We start from the raw sequence: 12,193 nt of genomic DNA, 5'->3' as shown, positions 1-12,193 counted from the left end.
CATCGGTGCATCAAGTCCTCATCAGAGAGTTGCTCAGCAGTGGCGATGCCACACTAGAATTCCATCCCGAGGAACAGTTTGAGTGACAAATGGACAAACTCTCTCACACCTGTAAAGAGTTTGGTATGACCATCAACATCAGGAAGACAAATGTCATGGTCCAGGATGTTGCCATACCTCTATCTGTCAGGATTGACAATGTGGCGCTGGAGGTTCTTAATAGCTTCACATATCTAGGCTCCACAATCACCAACAATCTGTCACTTGATGCTGAAATCAACATATGCATCGCAATAGTTGTAGCTGTTATGTTCAGGCTGAGTAAGAGCATGTGGAGCAACAGCAACCTGACTGAGAACACCAAACTGCAAATCTACCAAGCTTGTGTCCTCAGTGCACTTCTTTACAGCGGTGACAGCTGGACAACATGTGCTTGGCAGGAGAAAAAGCTGAACAGTTTCCAACTTTGCAGTCCCAGACATTACCTCAGCATCTTTTGGCAGGACAAGGTCAACAATTGAGAAGTCCTGCTCTGTGCTAATTTCAACAGCATACGTTCATTTCTAAGCCAATGGTATCTGCTCTGGCTCGGCTACATTCATTGGATTGATGACGGCTGTATACCCAAAGACCTTCTGTATGGTGAATTGGCTACTGAGCCACAACCTCCTGGATATCCATACCTCCAAAACAAGGGCACCTGGAAACGTGATATGAAGATGGTGGACATTGACACTGACAACTGGGAGATAGCCGCTGATGATGGCCGTGACCTCTGGAGGCTGACTGTTTGGAAGAGATGAGCAAAAACGAAAAGTTCAGTTGGCCGAGAAGAGGGCCCAGAAAAACAGATGCCAGTGAATCATCAATTTTTGTTATAGTAAATTTGCGTATAGTGTAAAAACAAAAGATGTGTCTCTACGCATTACCACTCCCTTTGGCTGATGTTAGATGAAACCTTTTGTGAGTTAATCTTTTTACCTTCCACATTTTCACAGATCTTCCCTTTTGTTCTTCTTCCCCTCTTCACACTTTCACTTCCTGAAAGCCTATTACATTTCTGCCTTGCCTCAGTTCCAATTTATATAGCAAACGTTTATTTATCTTAAAATCAATTTCCATCACAGTCAAGGGCCAAATTAACTTAACTTTTACAATTAATCTTGCAAGTAAAATATAAAATACAAAAAGTGATAGAAAGAAGAGTAAAATAATGTATTAGAGTCATAGAGGTCCACAGCACAGAAAAAGGCCCTTCGGCCCATCGAGTCTGCGTCAGTCAAACAAGAACCTAACTATTCTAATCCCATTTTCCAGCACTAGGCCCATAGCCTAGTATGGCATGGCATCGCAAGTACACACCCACATACTTCTTAAATGTTTTGAGGGTTTCTGCCTCTACCACCCCTTCAGGCAGTGAGTTCCAGATTCCCTGATTCTGGGTGAAAAAATTCTTCCTCACATCCCCTCTAAACCTCCTGCCCCCTACTTTAAATCTATGCCCCCTGGTTATTGATTCCTTCAACAAGGGGAAAAGTTCCTTCCTGTCTACCCTATCTATGCCCCTCAGAATTTTATACACCTCAATCATGTCCCCCCTCAATCTCCTCTGCTTCAGGGAAAATAACCCCAGTCTATCCAATCTCTCCTCATAACTAAAACTCTCCAGCCCAGGCAACATCCTGGTAAATCTCCTCTGCACTCTCTCTAGTGCAATCACATCCTGGTCATCAGATTAAGGTATTTATGTCAACAGGGTTCAAATTTAACAATCATTAGAGCTTGTTTGTTGTGGGGATGAGGTATGGCACTGGACTATTCTTAAATCTTGTCGTTTTACATCTTAATTTAGCTAGTTGTTTTGATTTCCATGGCTGGTAGCCACTGTGGATTCAGTCCGCGGGTAACGTAATGAAGTTTGGAGTTGGCCAGCGATCTGGTGAAGGCAGAAGTTGACCACGTCTGTTCTCTAGTGTCTTCAGGCACAATTGTGTCAGGCCTCTGAGTAACTGTGATAATTAGGGCCAAAAATGACTTTATAAGCCCTTTTCTTGAGCACTGCCAATGGCTTTACACTGATGAAAGGTCATCGACCTGAAACATTAACTCTGCTTCTCTCTCCACAGATGCTGCCAGACCTGCTGAGCACTTCCAGCATCTGACTTTATTTCAGATGTGCCGCATCTGCAGGATTTTGCTTTGGTCGAAGAGGAGCTGAGGAAGGGGGGCGGGGCCGGGAGGGCTGCTTGACAGGTTTGGGGGGGCGGGGGCGGGGCCGGGACTGACGAAATGACGGCGCGGGGGCGGGGCAGAAACGATGATCGACAGCTTTATAGGGTCGGGCGGTGAATGACCGCTTTGGAGGTGGAGGGGGCGGGGTGGTCCGGGATGATTGACAGCTCCCGATGGCCGGCTGCGCGCGCAGCTGCCAGCGTGGAGACGGTCGGTGGGGGGGGCCGATGGCGGAAGCGGGGAGGCTGGCGCCGGGGGTGACAACGGTTTAGCGGGTGCAACAGGCGGAGCGACCCGGGGCCGTCCGATCGTCTCCTCATAAACACGCGAGGGCGACGCGAAGGAAAGGATGGACGCCTCCTTGGTGGAGAAGGTAGGGAGACTGTCGGCTGTGAGGTGACGGGGATGGGGGGCGGGACGGGGCGGCCTTGAGGATCCAGGCCCTGTCGCCCTGTCCCGGGGGCCCGGGGGGGCCTGGGGGGCCGGGCAGAGCAAACCCGACACTGTTAGTGTCCGGATCCTGAGGGAAACACCCTTCACCCCCTCCTCCCTTCACATTAAAAGGCGGCTCCTGCACCCAAGAGACCAATTTTCAAGCTGCTCATTTCCGGGTGGAGAGAACTCCAGGGCCCACGGGCTGGAGAGTTGTTTGGAGTGAAACTTCTTTGCTCTTTTTTATATAAGCTTCAGCCTTCCCTGGCTCCAATTGCCAGCCTTATTCTCAAAAACCAGGGAAGAAACCCTGGCAGCATCTGCAGAGAGACAGACAGAGAGAGAAACAGGTCTACCAGCAGAGTCAAGGCAGATTAATCCAGCAGGTGTTTGCTTGGTCAGAACTGAAAACCTTTTACACCTACAATGTGTGTAATTATGTATTGACGTTTGTTCTTATTCATGCATGAGATGCGGATGTAGCTGGTAAGGCCAGCATTTGCTGCCCATCCCTAATTGCTCTTCCTGAACTCCTGCAGTCCATGGGGTGTAGGTGCACCAACCAGTGCCATAAGACCATGAGACATAGGAGCAGAAGTTAGGCCATTCGGCCCATCGATGCTGCTCCGCCATTCAATCGTGGCTGATCAGTTTCTCAACCCTGTTCTCCCACCTTCTCCCCGTAACCTACTAGGGAGGGAGTTCCAGGATTTTGACTCAGCCACAGTGAAGGACGTATTTCCAAGTCGGGATGGTGTGTGGCTTGGAGGGGAACTTGCAGGCGGTGGTGTTCCCTATTGCCTGCTGCTCTCGTCCTTCCATGTGGTAGAGGGTTGTGGGTTTGGAAGGTGCTGTCGAAGAGGCTTGGCAAGTTGCTGCAGTGTATCTTGTAGATGGTACACACTGTGCATCGGTGGTGGAGGGAGCGAATGTTGAAGGTTGTGCCAATCAAGCAGGCTGCTTTGTCCTGGATGGTGTCAAGCTTCTTGAGTGTTGTTGGAGCTGCACTCACCCAGGCAAGTGGAGAGTATTCTATCACACTCCTGACTTGTGCCTTGTCGATGGTGGACAGACTTTGGCGAGTCATTGTAAGGATGAGATGAATTGATCTTATGGGGAGCCTCTACAAAATACTGTGTCCTTTTAAAGACTTGTATTTTGCTTATAAACTGAACTGTAAAGCACAGTACACATCAAAACTAGTGTGATGAGATATAGTCTTAAGTTTCAAAGCTTGAAACGGAGAAGCAATCATTCAGTGTTGTTTGATACTGATTCTGACATCAAATTGTGTGCTATTCCACATCACTTGTTTTCAAAATGAGTTGGGGAAAGGGATTTAACTGACATAGTATGTTAGTGAGGGAGGTCTTGTGGTACAGTGGGTGGCATCTCTACCTCTGGACCAGAAGCTCTGAGTTCAAGTCCCACTTCAGAACTTGATGGCCACGGAAGGTGTGCTTATAATGTGGTCAAACAGGTTGATTATCAGCCTGCAAATACTTTCAATACACCTGAAGGCAGGCGGTAAGAGCGGGAGAGTTTCCTGGACAGCCATTCTGCAGAAAACAACAGCAAACCACTGCAGTACTTTGCCAAGCATAATCGTGGACCAATCCACTGGGAGTCCATGGTCGTCAATGCCCTCTCAGGGCATGGTACCTGAAGGAGGAGGAAGAGTATGTTAATGAAGCAGTATGTTAAATTATTTGTTTTTTATGGGATGTGGGCGTTGCTAGCAAGGTCAGCATTTGTTGCCCATTCTTAATTGCCCTTGAACAGTGGCTGACTAGGTCATTTCAGAGAGCAGTTAAGAGTCAACTACATTGCTGTGGGTCTGGCATCACATGTAGGCCAGACCAGGTAAGGACGGCAGATTTCCTTCCCTAAAACGACATTAGTAAACAAGATGGGTTTTTACAAAAACCAATGATCGTTGTCATGGTCACTGTTACTGACCCTAACTTTCAACTCCAGATTTATTAACTGAATTTAAATTCCACCAGCTGCCATGGTGGGATTTGAACCCATATACCCAAGGCATTAGCCTCGGCCTCTGGGTTACTAGACCAGTGACATCACCAGTACGCCACCATCTTCCCAAAATGTGTGTGAACAGTAGATTACTGAGGCTTCAAAAAGGCAATAAGAACACTATCTGGATTGAACTCATGAGAAATACCTAACAGTTTGGATCATTGAAGTCCTTCGTTTAGGCTGCATTTGTATTGAACCTACCAATCTGAGGGAGGGAACTGGAGCATCAATTCAAGTCCGACATCTTTCTTTTCAATGTCTAGTTTGAGATTGACTCTTTGGAATAGGGATGAGCTTGTATATAAATTCTTTGTTCATTTTAAGTTTCATTATTTTTTGAATCTTTTGATCTGTAGGTGGGAATGGAATGCCCACACACACACACATTTTAAACAATTTTTGTGTGACTCTATTAACTGTCCAAGGAATGGTGGTGCAAGGAATACACGAGAACTTTAGGGTAGTGGTTTAAAAGTCCTCCATGTTGTGTCAAATCCAAGAGGTGTGAGATGTTCTCCATGAGAGGTCCTGTACTGCATTGCTTTGAAATCAGATCAACAATTATGCTGCCGAGTTTTTTTTTAAAAACTGCATTATTTAGTTTGTAACATTTGATTTTCGTTTGAAGTAAAACTTTGAGCATTTATTTTAGGCTGAAAAATGCAGAAAGGGCCATGTGGAAAATTGTGAAAATTTATTTCAACTGTCCTGTAATAATTCATTGTATTATCTTTCAATACAAACGTCCACAAGTGAGCTGATTCAGTTACGCTTGTTTAACAAATGAAAATGTGCACATTGGATAGTTTGTGTGAACAATATTTTTGAAACTCATGAAACCACTTGATTTATAAGTTTTAATACATTCTATTAAAGTGGGTGGGCACTTTAATTTGCACAACTATTTCAATTAGGAACTCTAGTCTTTTTTAGACATGACTGACTTGTCGTCTTAAAAATGGCTTAAAGGATTATGTAGCACATTGATAGGGCCTTAGCCTTAAATACAACTACATTTAAGTAATTATTCACAAAACTAGGATGAATTTAGATTAGAATTTTCATGGTAAGTACTAAAACATGAAATTTGTTGCTCTAAACATTGCTACTGTAAAGTGGTAGGAGAGTTGCTTACTGCTTTAAATGTGCATTGATATGGTAGCCTGATGTTTATGCTATTAAACTAGTTCACACCCCTCTGTGGCAAGTTGTCAGACTGCATTCATTACATCTGGTTACTTCAGCCACGAATGTTGCCTGTTTTTAATTTGTTGTAAGAACCCAACTGGTTCCCTAATGCTCTTCAGGGGAGGGAACCTGCCTGCCCTACTCAGTCTGCATTGCTTACAACTCCCAATTCCACAATGTGGTTGACTCTTAATACTCTCAGGGCAACCAGAGATTAGCAAAAAGTATTGCCATGCCAGTGTAGCCCACATCCCAAGAAAAAAAAATTATTTAAAAAAAATATCTTTCTAAGCACAAGTTATATTTTTCACAGCGGCCACTGAATTTGAAGACTCTTTATTCACAACTTTGATATCACTGCATAAAAGTTAGGTTAAAAGATTAATTGAGCTCTGTGTGATTGGAACAAGTTGTATTTTTTTAGCTGAAAGGCCTATTGATCAATTTCTGGCATTTGACTTAGTGTGGGGCTAGAAAGGAAGCTTGTTTCCCAGTAGATGATGATGATTATGATCAGCATTTTGGATATGTGACCTTCATGGGTGTAGGCAGTTCTGGGGCTACATATGTGATATAATTCATCTTGAGCAAAGCGCACACTTAGGGAAATTGTTGTATTGCTTCTGCAGCACATCTTAATTGATGTACAGATTGATTAGCTATATAAAACATCCCTTGTTTCTTTAATGTCATAATGTTTCTGTCCATTATTTGACTGAGATGATTTCTTGCATCATTCTGTCCATAATTCCTCTTGGTTTATCTGTCCAATTTTTTTTATAACCGTACGTACATTAGTATAGTTAGAAAAACAGGAAGATGTATATATACTTTTATATATACTTTTTCCATACCCACCTTTCTCATTGCACTAACATGCCAGTTCGCCTGTTATGTTTCTGTCCTGAAGGAAGGTCAACATTCGTAACACTACTCTGTTCTCTCCACTGATGTTGACTGACCTGCTATATATTTCCAGCACTTTCTGTTTCAGATTTCCAGCATCTACGTTGTTTCACTTTTAACTGCTATACCATTTCCACTGTATTTTTTTCCCATTAAAAGTTGTGTTTGGTCAGAAATAGTTTGTATTCATTAGTTTGTACTTCAGAATGTTATTACACTTGAGTTCCTTCAGCCAAGACCTGTGACTCAGATCAGGACAATGTGATCCATCTTACCTTACAGCCTCAGTCACTATTTGGTGTGCATACCTGGATGATTCATGTCTCGCTTTGGTCTGGTCTTTGTCTAGCTGCTGGTGTTTTTTGAAAACCTTCTGTATCTGATCTACTGGATTAGAGTTAACCTCAAACTTGGGCTGTATTAGTCTATAATACTTTCAAATGTATTCCAAATTTTTAAAAATTCTTTCAAGGGACATGGGCATTGCTGGCTAGGCCAGCATTTTTATTGCCCATCCCTAAATGTGCTTTTTCAAAAGTACTCACTTGTGATGTGAAGAATACATTTTAACAATTTCCTTTTAAATTACTTTCAATACAGTCTTTGTCATTACGATGCAAAATAGTTGGGGGCAATGTTAATGCAAGATACAATAGAATCATAGAACAGTTGCAGCACATAAGGAGGCCATTTAGCCTGTCATTTCCATGCCTCCTCTCTGCATGAGCAACTCAGCTAGTCCCATAGCCTTACCCTTTCCTTGTAGCCCTGCAGATTTTTTTCTGTTTGGCTGGTTATTCAATTATTATTTGTAATCCACAATTAAATCTGCCTATACCACACTCGGGCAGTGCATTCCAGATCCTAGCCACATGCTGCATAAAAATGTTTTTCCCCATGTTGCCTGCCATGCACTTTAAGTTGGTGTCTTCTGTATCATGAAACTAACATTTTTTTTCATTATGTTATTGTGGTTTATTGTAAAGTAGGCTTGTGGGGTTAAGTATAGTTGGTCTATGTGTGATTTCATTACATTTGGAGTCAAGTAGACTGCAAGTTCGAAATTATCAAAAGAAGCTAGGTGCTTGACATGCTAATGAGTAAACATGGATGCTGGTTTAGCATGTAAGGTGTGAAGGGAATTTGCATTTTTAGATAAGTGAAGAGATTTGGATTTGTTTACAACTAGTCTGTTTACAACTAGCCAGATAAGCAATGCTAAGGAATGTGTTTATTTTTTCCCAAAGGTTATTGGCAATATTGGTAACATGAAAGTTTTTACATTATGCGGAAGATACATGGAACAATATAACTTACATATTAAAAAGAGAGAAACATATATAAAGGAGAATGAAAGGCTATGTGGCAGAAGACCATGTAAGATCTAGCAGGAGTGTGTGAAATAGCCTTAATGAAGCCTCCAGCATTTGTGCATAAGTGATATATAACATAACTGAAGTTGAGGAAAAGCCATTTGGAATTCCACTGTCAAGTGGGTATTGTGTTAAATTGCTGGTTCTGTTTTAAATCTAAAATCTATTTTGGACCATTGCCTTAAAGGGAGTGTAACTGGGGTCAGGTTAATTAGGAATTTTAGTAGTCTATTATAGTAGTAAGTAATTGTAGTTTCATGTATGTGCTTAAAATCTTTTATATTTTGTTAATAAATATTTTAATTTAATTGTTAAAATCTCTAAAGGTCTTGGTGGATTTATTACTTCTGAATTCAGTGCACACTTCTCGTAATGAATACAAATTGCAAAACTGTTGTGATAGCGTGACCAAGTTCCCCTTGTGGATTTTGTCCGCCTGGCACACATCACCTGCCACATCATAACATCTAGTTCTCAATCCTTGCGCCAATGGGAACAGCTTCCCCCTATCGACTCTATCCAGAACCCTCATGATTTTGAACACTATCAAGTCTCCTCTCAACCTCTGTTTGTAAATGAGAACAGCCCCAGCTTCTCCAATCTATCCACATAATTGAAGTCCTCCTTCCCTGGAACCATCCTTGTGAATATTTTCTGTACACTCTCTAATGCCTTCGCGTCCTTGCTAAATTGTGGTGCTCAGAATTGGACACAATATTCCTGATGAGGCCACACCAGTGTTTAATAAAGATATTATATAATCTCCTTGCTTTTGTATTCTTTGTCTCTATTTATAAAGCCCAGGATCCCATATGCCTATGAACCGCTTTCTCAACCTGCCCTATCATCTTAAATGATTTGTGCACTTATACCCCCCTGTGCTCCAGCACCCTCTTTATTTTATGCTGTCTCTCCTCATTCTTCCTATCAAAGTGTATCACTTCACACATCTCTGCGTTAAATTTCATCTGCCATGTCCCCACCCATTCCACCAGCTGCCTATGTCCTCTTGAAGTCAATCACTATCCTCCCAGTTCATAATACTTGAGAACATAATTTGTTCATATTCAAATTTTTAAATTGTACCTTGTATACCCATGTCTAGGTCTTTCATATAATAAAAAAAAAGTTTGTTGAAGAATTATTGAAATTTGGAATATTTCTGCACATGACAATATTTAGACTTGCCAGTGATGGTTATTAAGAATGTTGGGTGGCTGCAAGTTGTTCTTTAGTTGACATGAATCCTCTGTCACTATTTTTGAATTTAACCTGTCCACATCAATGATGAATGCATAAATTTGACACCTAATACCTATTTTCGTCTCTGATATTGGCACAGAAAATTCTATCTTTTTAACAAAAATATATTTATTTAATAATGGGTGGCAGCCTGCACTACATCCAATTTACAAAATATACATTTCATCAATCGAGGTGTCAGCCGTGGCTTAGTTGGTAGCACTCTGCCCTCTGAGTCAGAAGGTTGTTGGTTCAAATCCCACTCAAAGACTTGAGCACATAAATCTACGTTGATAATCTAGTGCATTACTGAACAAGTGCTTCTCAGGTGAGACATTAAACTGATGCTGCATCTGCTTTCGAATGTGGATGTAAAGGTCCCATGGTACTATTTCGCAAAAGAGCAAGGGATTATCCCTGATGTCCTGGCCAATGTTTATTCCTCAACCAACCTCAGTTTTTTTAAAAAAATGAAACGTTATCTGGCAATTATCACATTGTTCTTTGTAAAAGCTTGCTGTGCATAAATTAGCTGCCACAGTTCCTACGTTGCACTTCAAAAGTACTTCACTGGTTATAGATTACTTTGGGAAGTCCTGAGGTGGTGAAAGGCACTGTATAAATGGAAACCTTTCTTCAAACTGCCTACAGCCCTTAATTCCATAAAGTAGTATCAACAAACAACTATCATTCAGATTAGTTTCAGACGTTGTTACATGGCGGATACTCAATAGTTTACAGTTGAGCATTTTTTTTACACTGCCAGGGGATGGATAAACACTGTAATGTGGAAGATCTTCATTTTGATTAATGTAAATGGGAAAGATGCTTTATAATTTCCTATATCTATAAGTGTAATAACTGTCCAGAAGATTATTGTTCACCAGCTTAAAATGCTATGAGGCATCAAAATGAGAAATTATGGACAAGTATAGCCGAAACGTATATTTTACATATACAACAGTGACTGCACTTTAAAGAATGACCATAAAGAGCTTTGGGATGCCATGAGGGCTTGAATGAAGCTATATAAGTGCAAGCCCTTTCCCTTCCTTTTCCTCTAATAACCAAATATACTGAATAAAGCCCCGGGCTCAAAACTATTCCTTGCTAATTTGGTATTGTAAATGTTTAAATATATTCTGCGGAGCCACAGTTATAAGAACTTAGGTTATCTGCGACAAAGCTATTAAAGCTTTGTTGTATCATTTGGGGTAGTATTGGCAATTAAGTTATACTGCCTGTTGTACCTCACTCATTGACGAGAAGAGGTAATAATTCTCATAATGTTATTGGAATTTATTGTAAAATAGAATAATAGTGGGATGTGTCTATATGTGTCTCTGTGTGTGTGTAAAACTTAATTGAATTAATCTGGGTGCTTTGATCTAAGAAGAGAGAGGTTAGGTTTGAAATGTTAATTAGATAAATATGGGGAAGTTTAGAAACATGGGTGTCAAGGGAACATTTGCATTTTGAAATAATGCAAATGGAATTTGTTACCACAGAAAGTAGTTGAGACCAAAACATTGTATGCTTTCAAGAAGGAGTTAGATATAGCTCTTGGGGCGAAAGGGATCAAATGGTATGGGGAGAAAGCGGGAGCAGGCTATTGAGTTGGGTGATCAACCATGATCATAATGAATGGCAGAGCAGGCTCGAAGGGCCAAATGGCCTACTCCTGCTCCTAGTTTCTATGCCTATGTCTATGTCTAGATTGTTTTCAAAGGAAAGGTGAAATGTGTCACCTAGCTGGGTGAAGTTTAGAAACTCTGTTTATTTTTTCCAAAGGTTACTGGTAAAACTTAGAAATTCAGTAGTAATAAGACCACCAAGTCTTATAGGTTTTTATAAAACTAGATGAAACATTTATTAATAAGAGAAATGATTTTAAATATATACATAGACCTACGAATTACTATGATAACTTCTTAATCCCCTAATCAATCTAACTCCCAGTTACACTTCTGTTAAGGCAACAGTAAGTCACACAGATTTTAAAAGACCCAGGCAAAGAAACATGACACCCTGAACAAGTTGAATTCCAAATGAGTTTTCTTAACTTCAGAAGGTTTTATTGTCAGGGAGATAAAGTCCAAAGACATAGTGGAACAATGGGTATTTGCATTCAAAGAGGAAGATATGTATGAAGAAGAGAAGACTGTTTGTAAGGGAAGGCATTTTTAAGATCTTACAAGTGTGTGAAAAGCCTTCAGCATCTATGCCTCCAGCTGTTGTCCTTAAAGGACTGAAGTTAAGAAAACTCACTTGGAATTCGACTTGTTCAGGGTGTCACGTTTCTTTGCCTGGGTCTTTTAAAATCTGTGTGACTTACTGTTGCCTTAACAGAAGTGTAACTGGGAGTTAGATTGATTAGGGGATTAAGAAGTTATCATAGTAATTTGTAGGTCTATGTATATATTTAAAACCATTTCTCTTATTAATAAATGTTTCATCTAGTTTTATAAAATCCTATAAGACTTGGTGGTCTTATTACTACTGAATTCAAGGCACGCATCTCGAAATTTATACAAATTGAAAATTAGTTGCGGCAGTCGTTTCGAGTTTCCCTCTAGGATTTGAACAGTTCAGCATTTACCATCAGCTGTGTCATAACACTCATTCTAAAGTAGTTTCACAAATGCAGAAGTGACGTAAGAGCTCAGGAGTCCACTAGAAGTTGACTCCACATTAGAATAGTGTGCCACCCTTGGAGGGGATAGTCTCACCACTGATCAGAGTTTGACACCACATGGGATTAAACTACAGTGTAGTGGAACTCA

At 41.0% G+C, this 12,193-nt stretch overlaps 2 protein-coding genes across 4 annotated transcripts in view; one reads left to right on the top strand and one right to left on the bottom strand.

Moving 5' to 3' along the window:
* mpv17l (MPV17 mitochondrial membrane protein like) overlaps positions 1–782 on the bottom strand; it is a 31,533-nt gene extending 30,751 nt beyond the window's left edge. The window contains exon 1 of the mRNA XM_078559127.1: positions 684–782. The gene's annotated coding sequence lies outside the window, so the exon portion shown is untranslated. The remainder of the gene's footprint in view (positions 1–683) is intronic.
* A 1,653-nt stretch (positions 783–2,435) lies between these two features.
* Positions 2,436–12,193, top strand: part of pdxdc1 (pyridoxal-dependent decarboxylase domain containing 1) — a 62,781-nt gene continuing 53,023 nt past the window's right edge. For all 3 annotated transcript variants that reach the window (XM_078559136.1, XM_078559134.1, XM_078559135.1), the window contains exon 1: positions 2,436–2,605. In XM_078559136.1, the coding sequence (XP_078415262.1) occupies positions 2,582–2,605 (24 nt within the window). In that variant the 5' untranslated portion in view covers positions 2,436–2,581. The remainder of the gene's footprint in view (positions 2,606–12,193) is intronic.

Source organism: Cetorhinus maximus, chromosome 15 (assembly GCF_964194155.1).
Source record: "Cetorhinus maximus chromosome 15, sCetMax3.hap1.1, whole genome shotgun sequence".
Lineage (NCBI taxonomy): Eukaryota > Metazoa > Chordata > Chondrichthyes > Lamniformes > Cetorhinidae > Cetorhinus > Cetorhinus maximus.
Note: the sequence above shows the minus strand (reverse complement) of the source record. Positions and strands in the feature narration are given on the sequence as shown.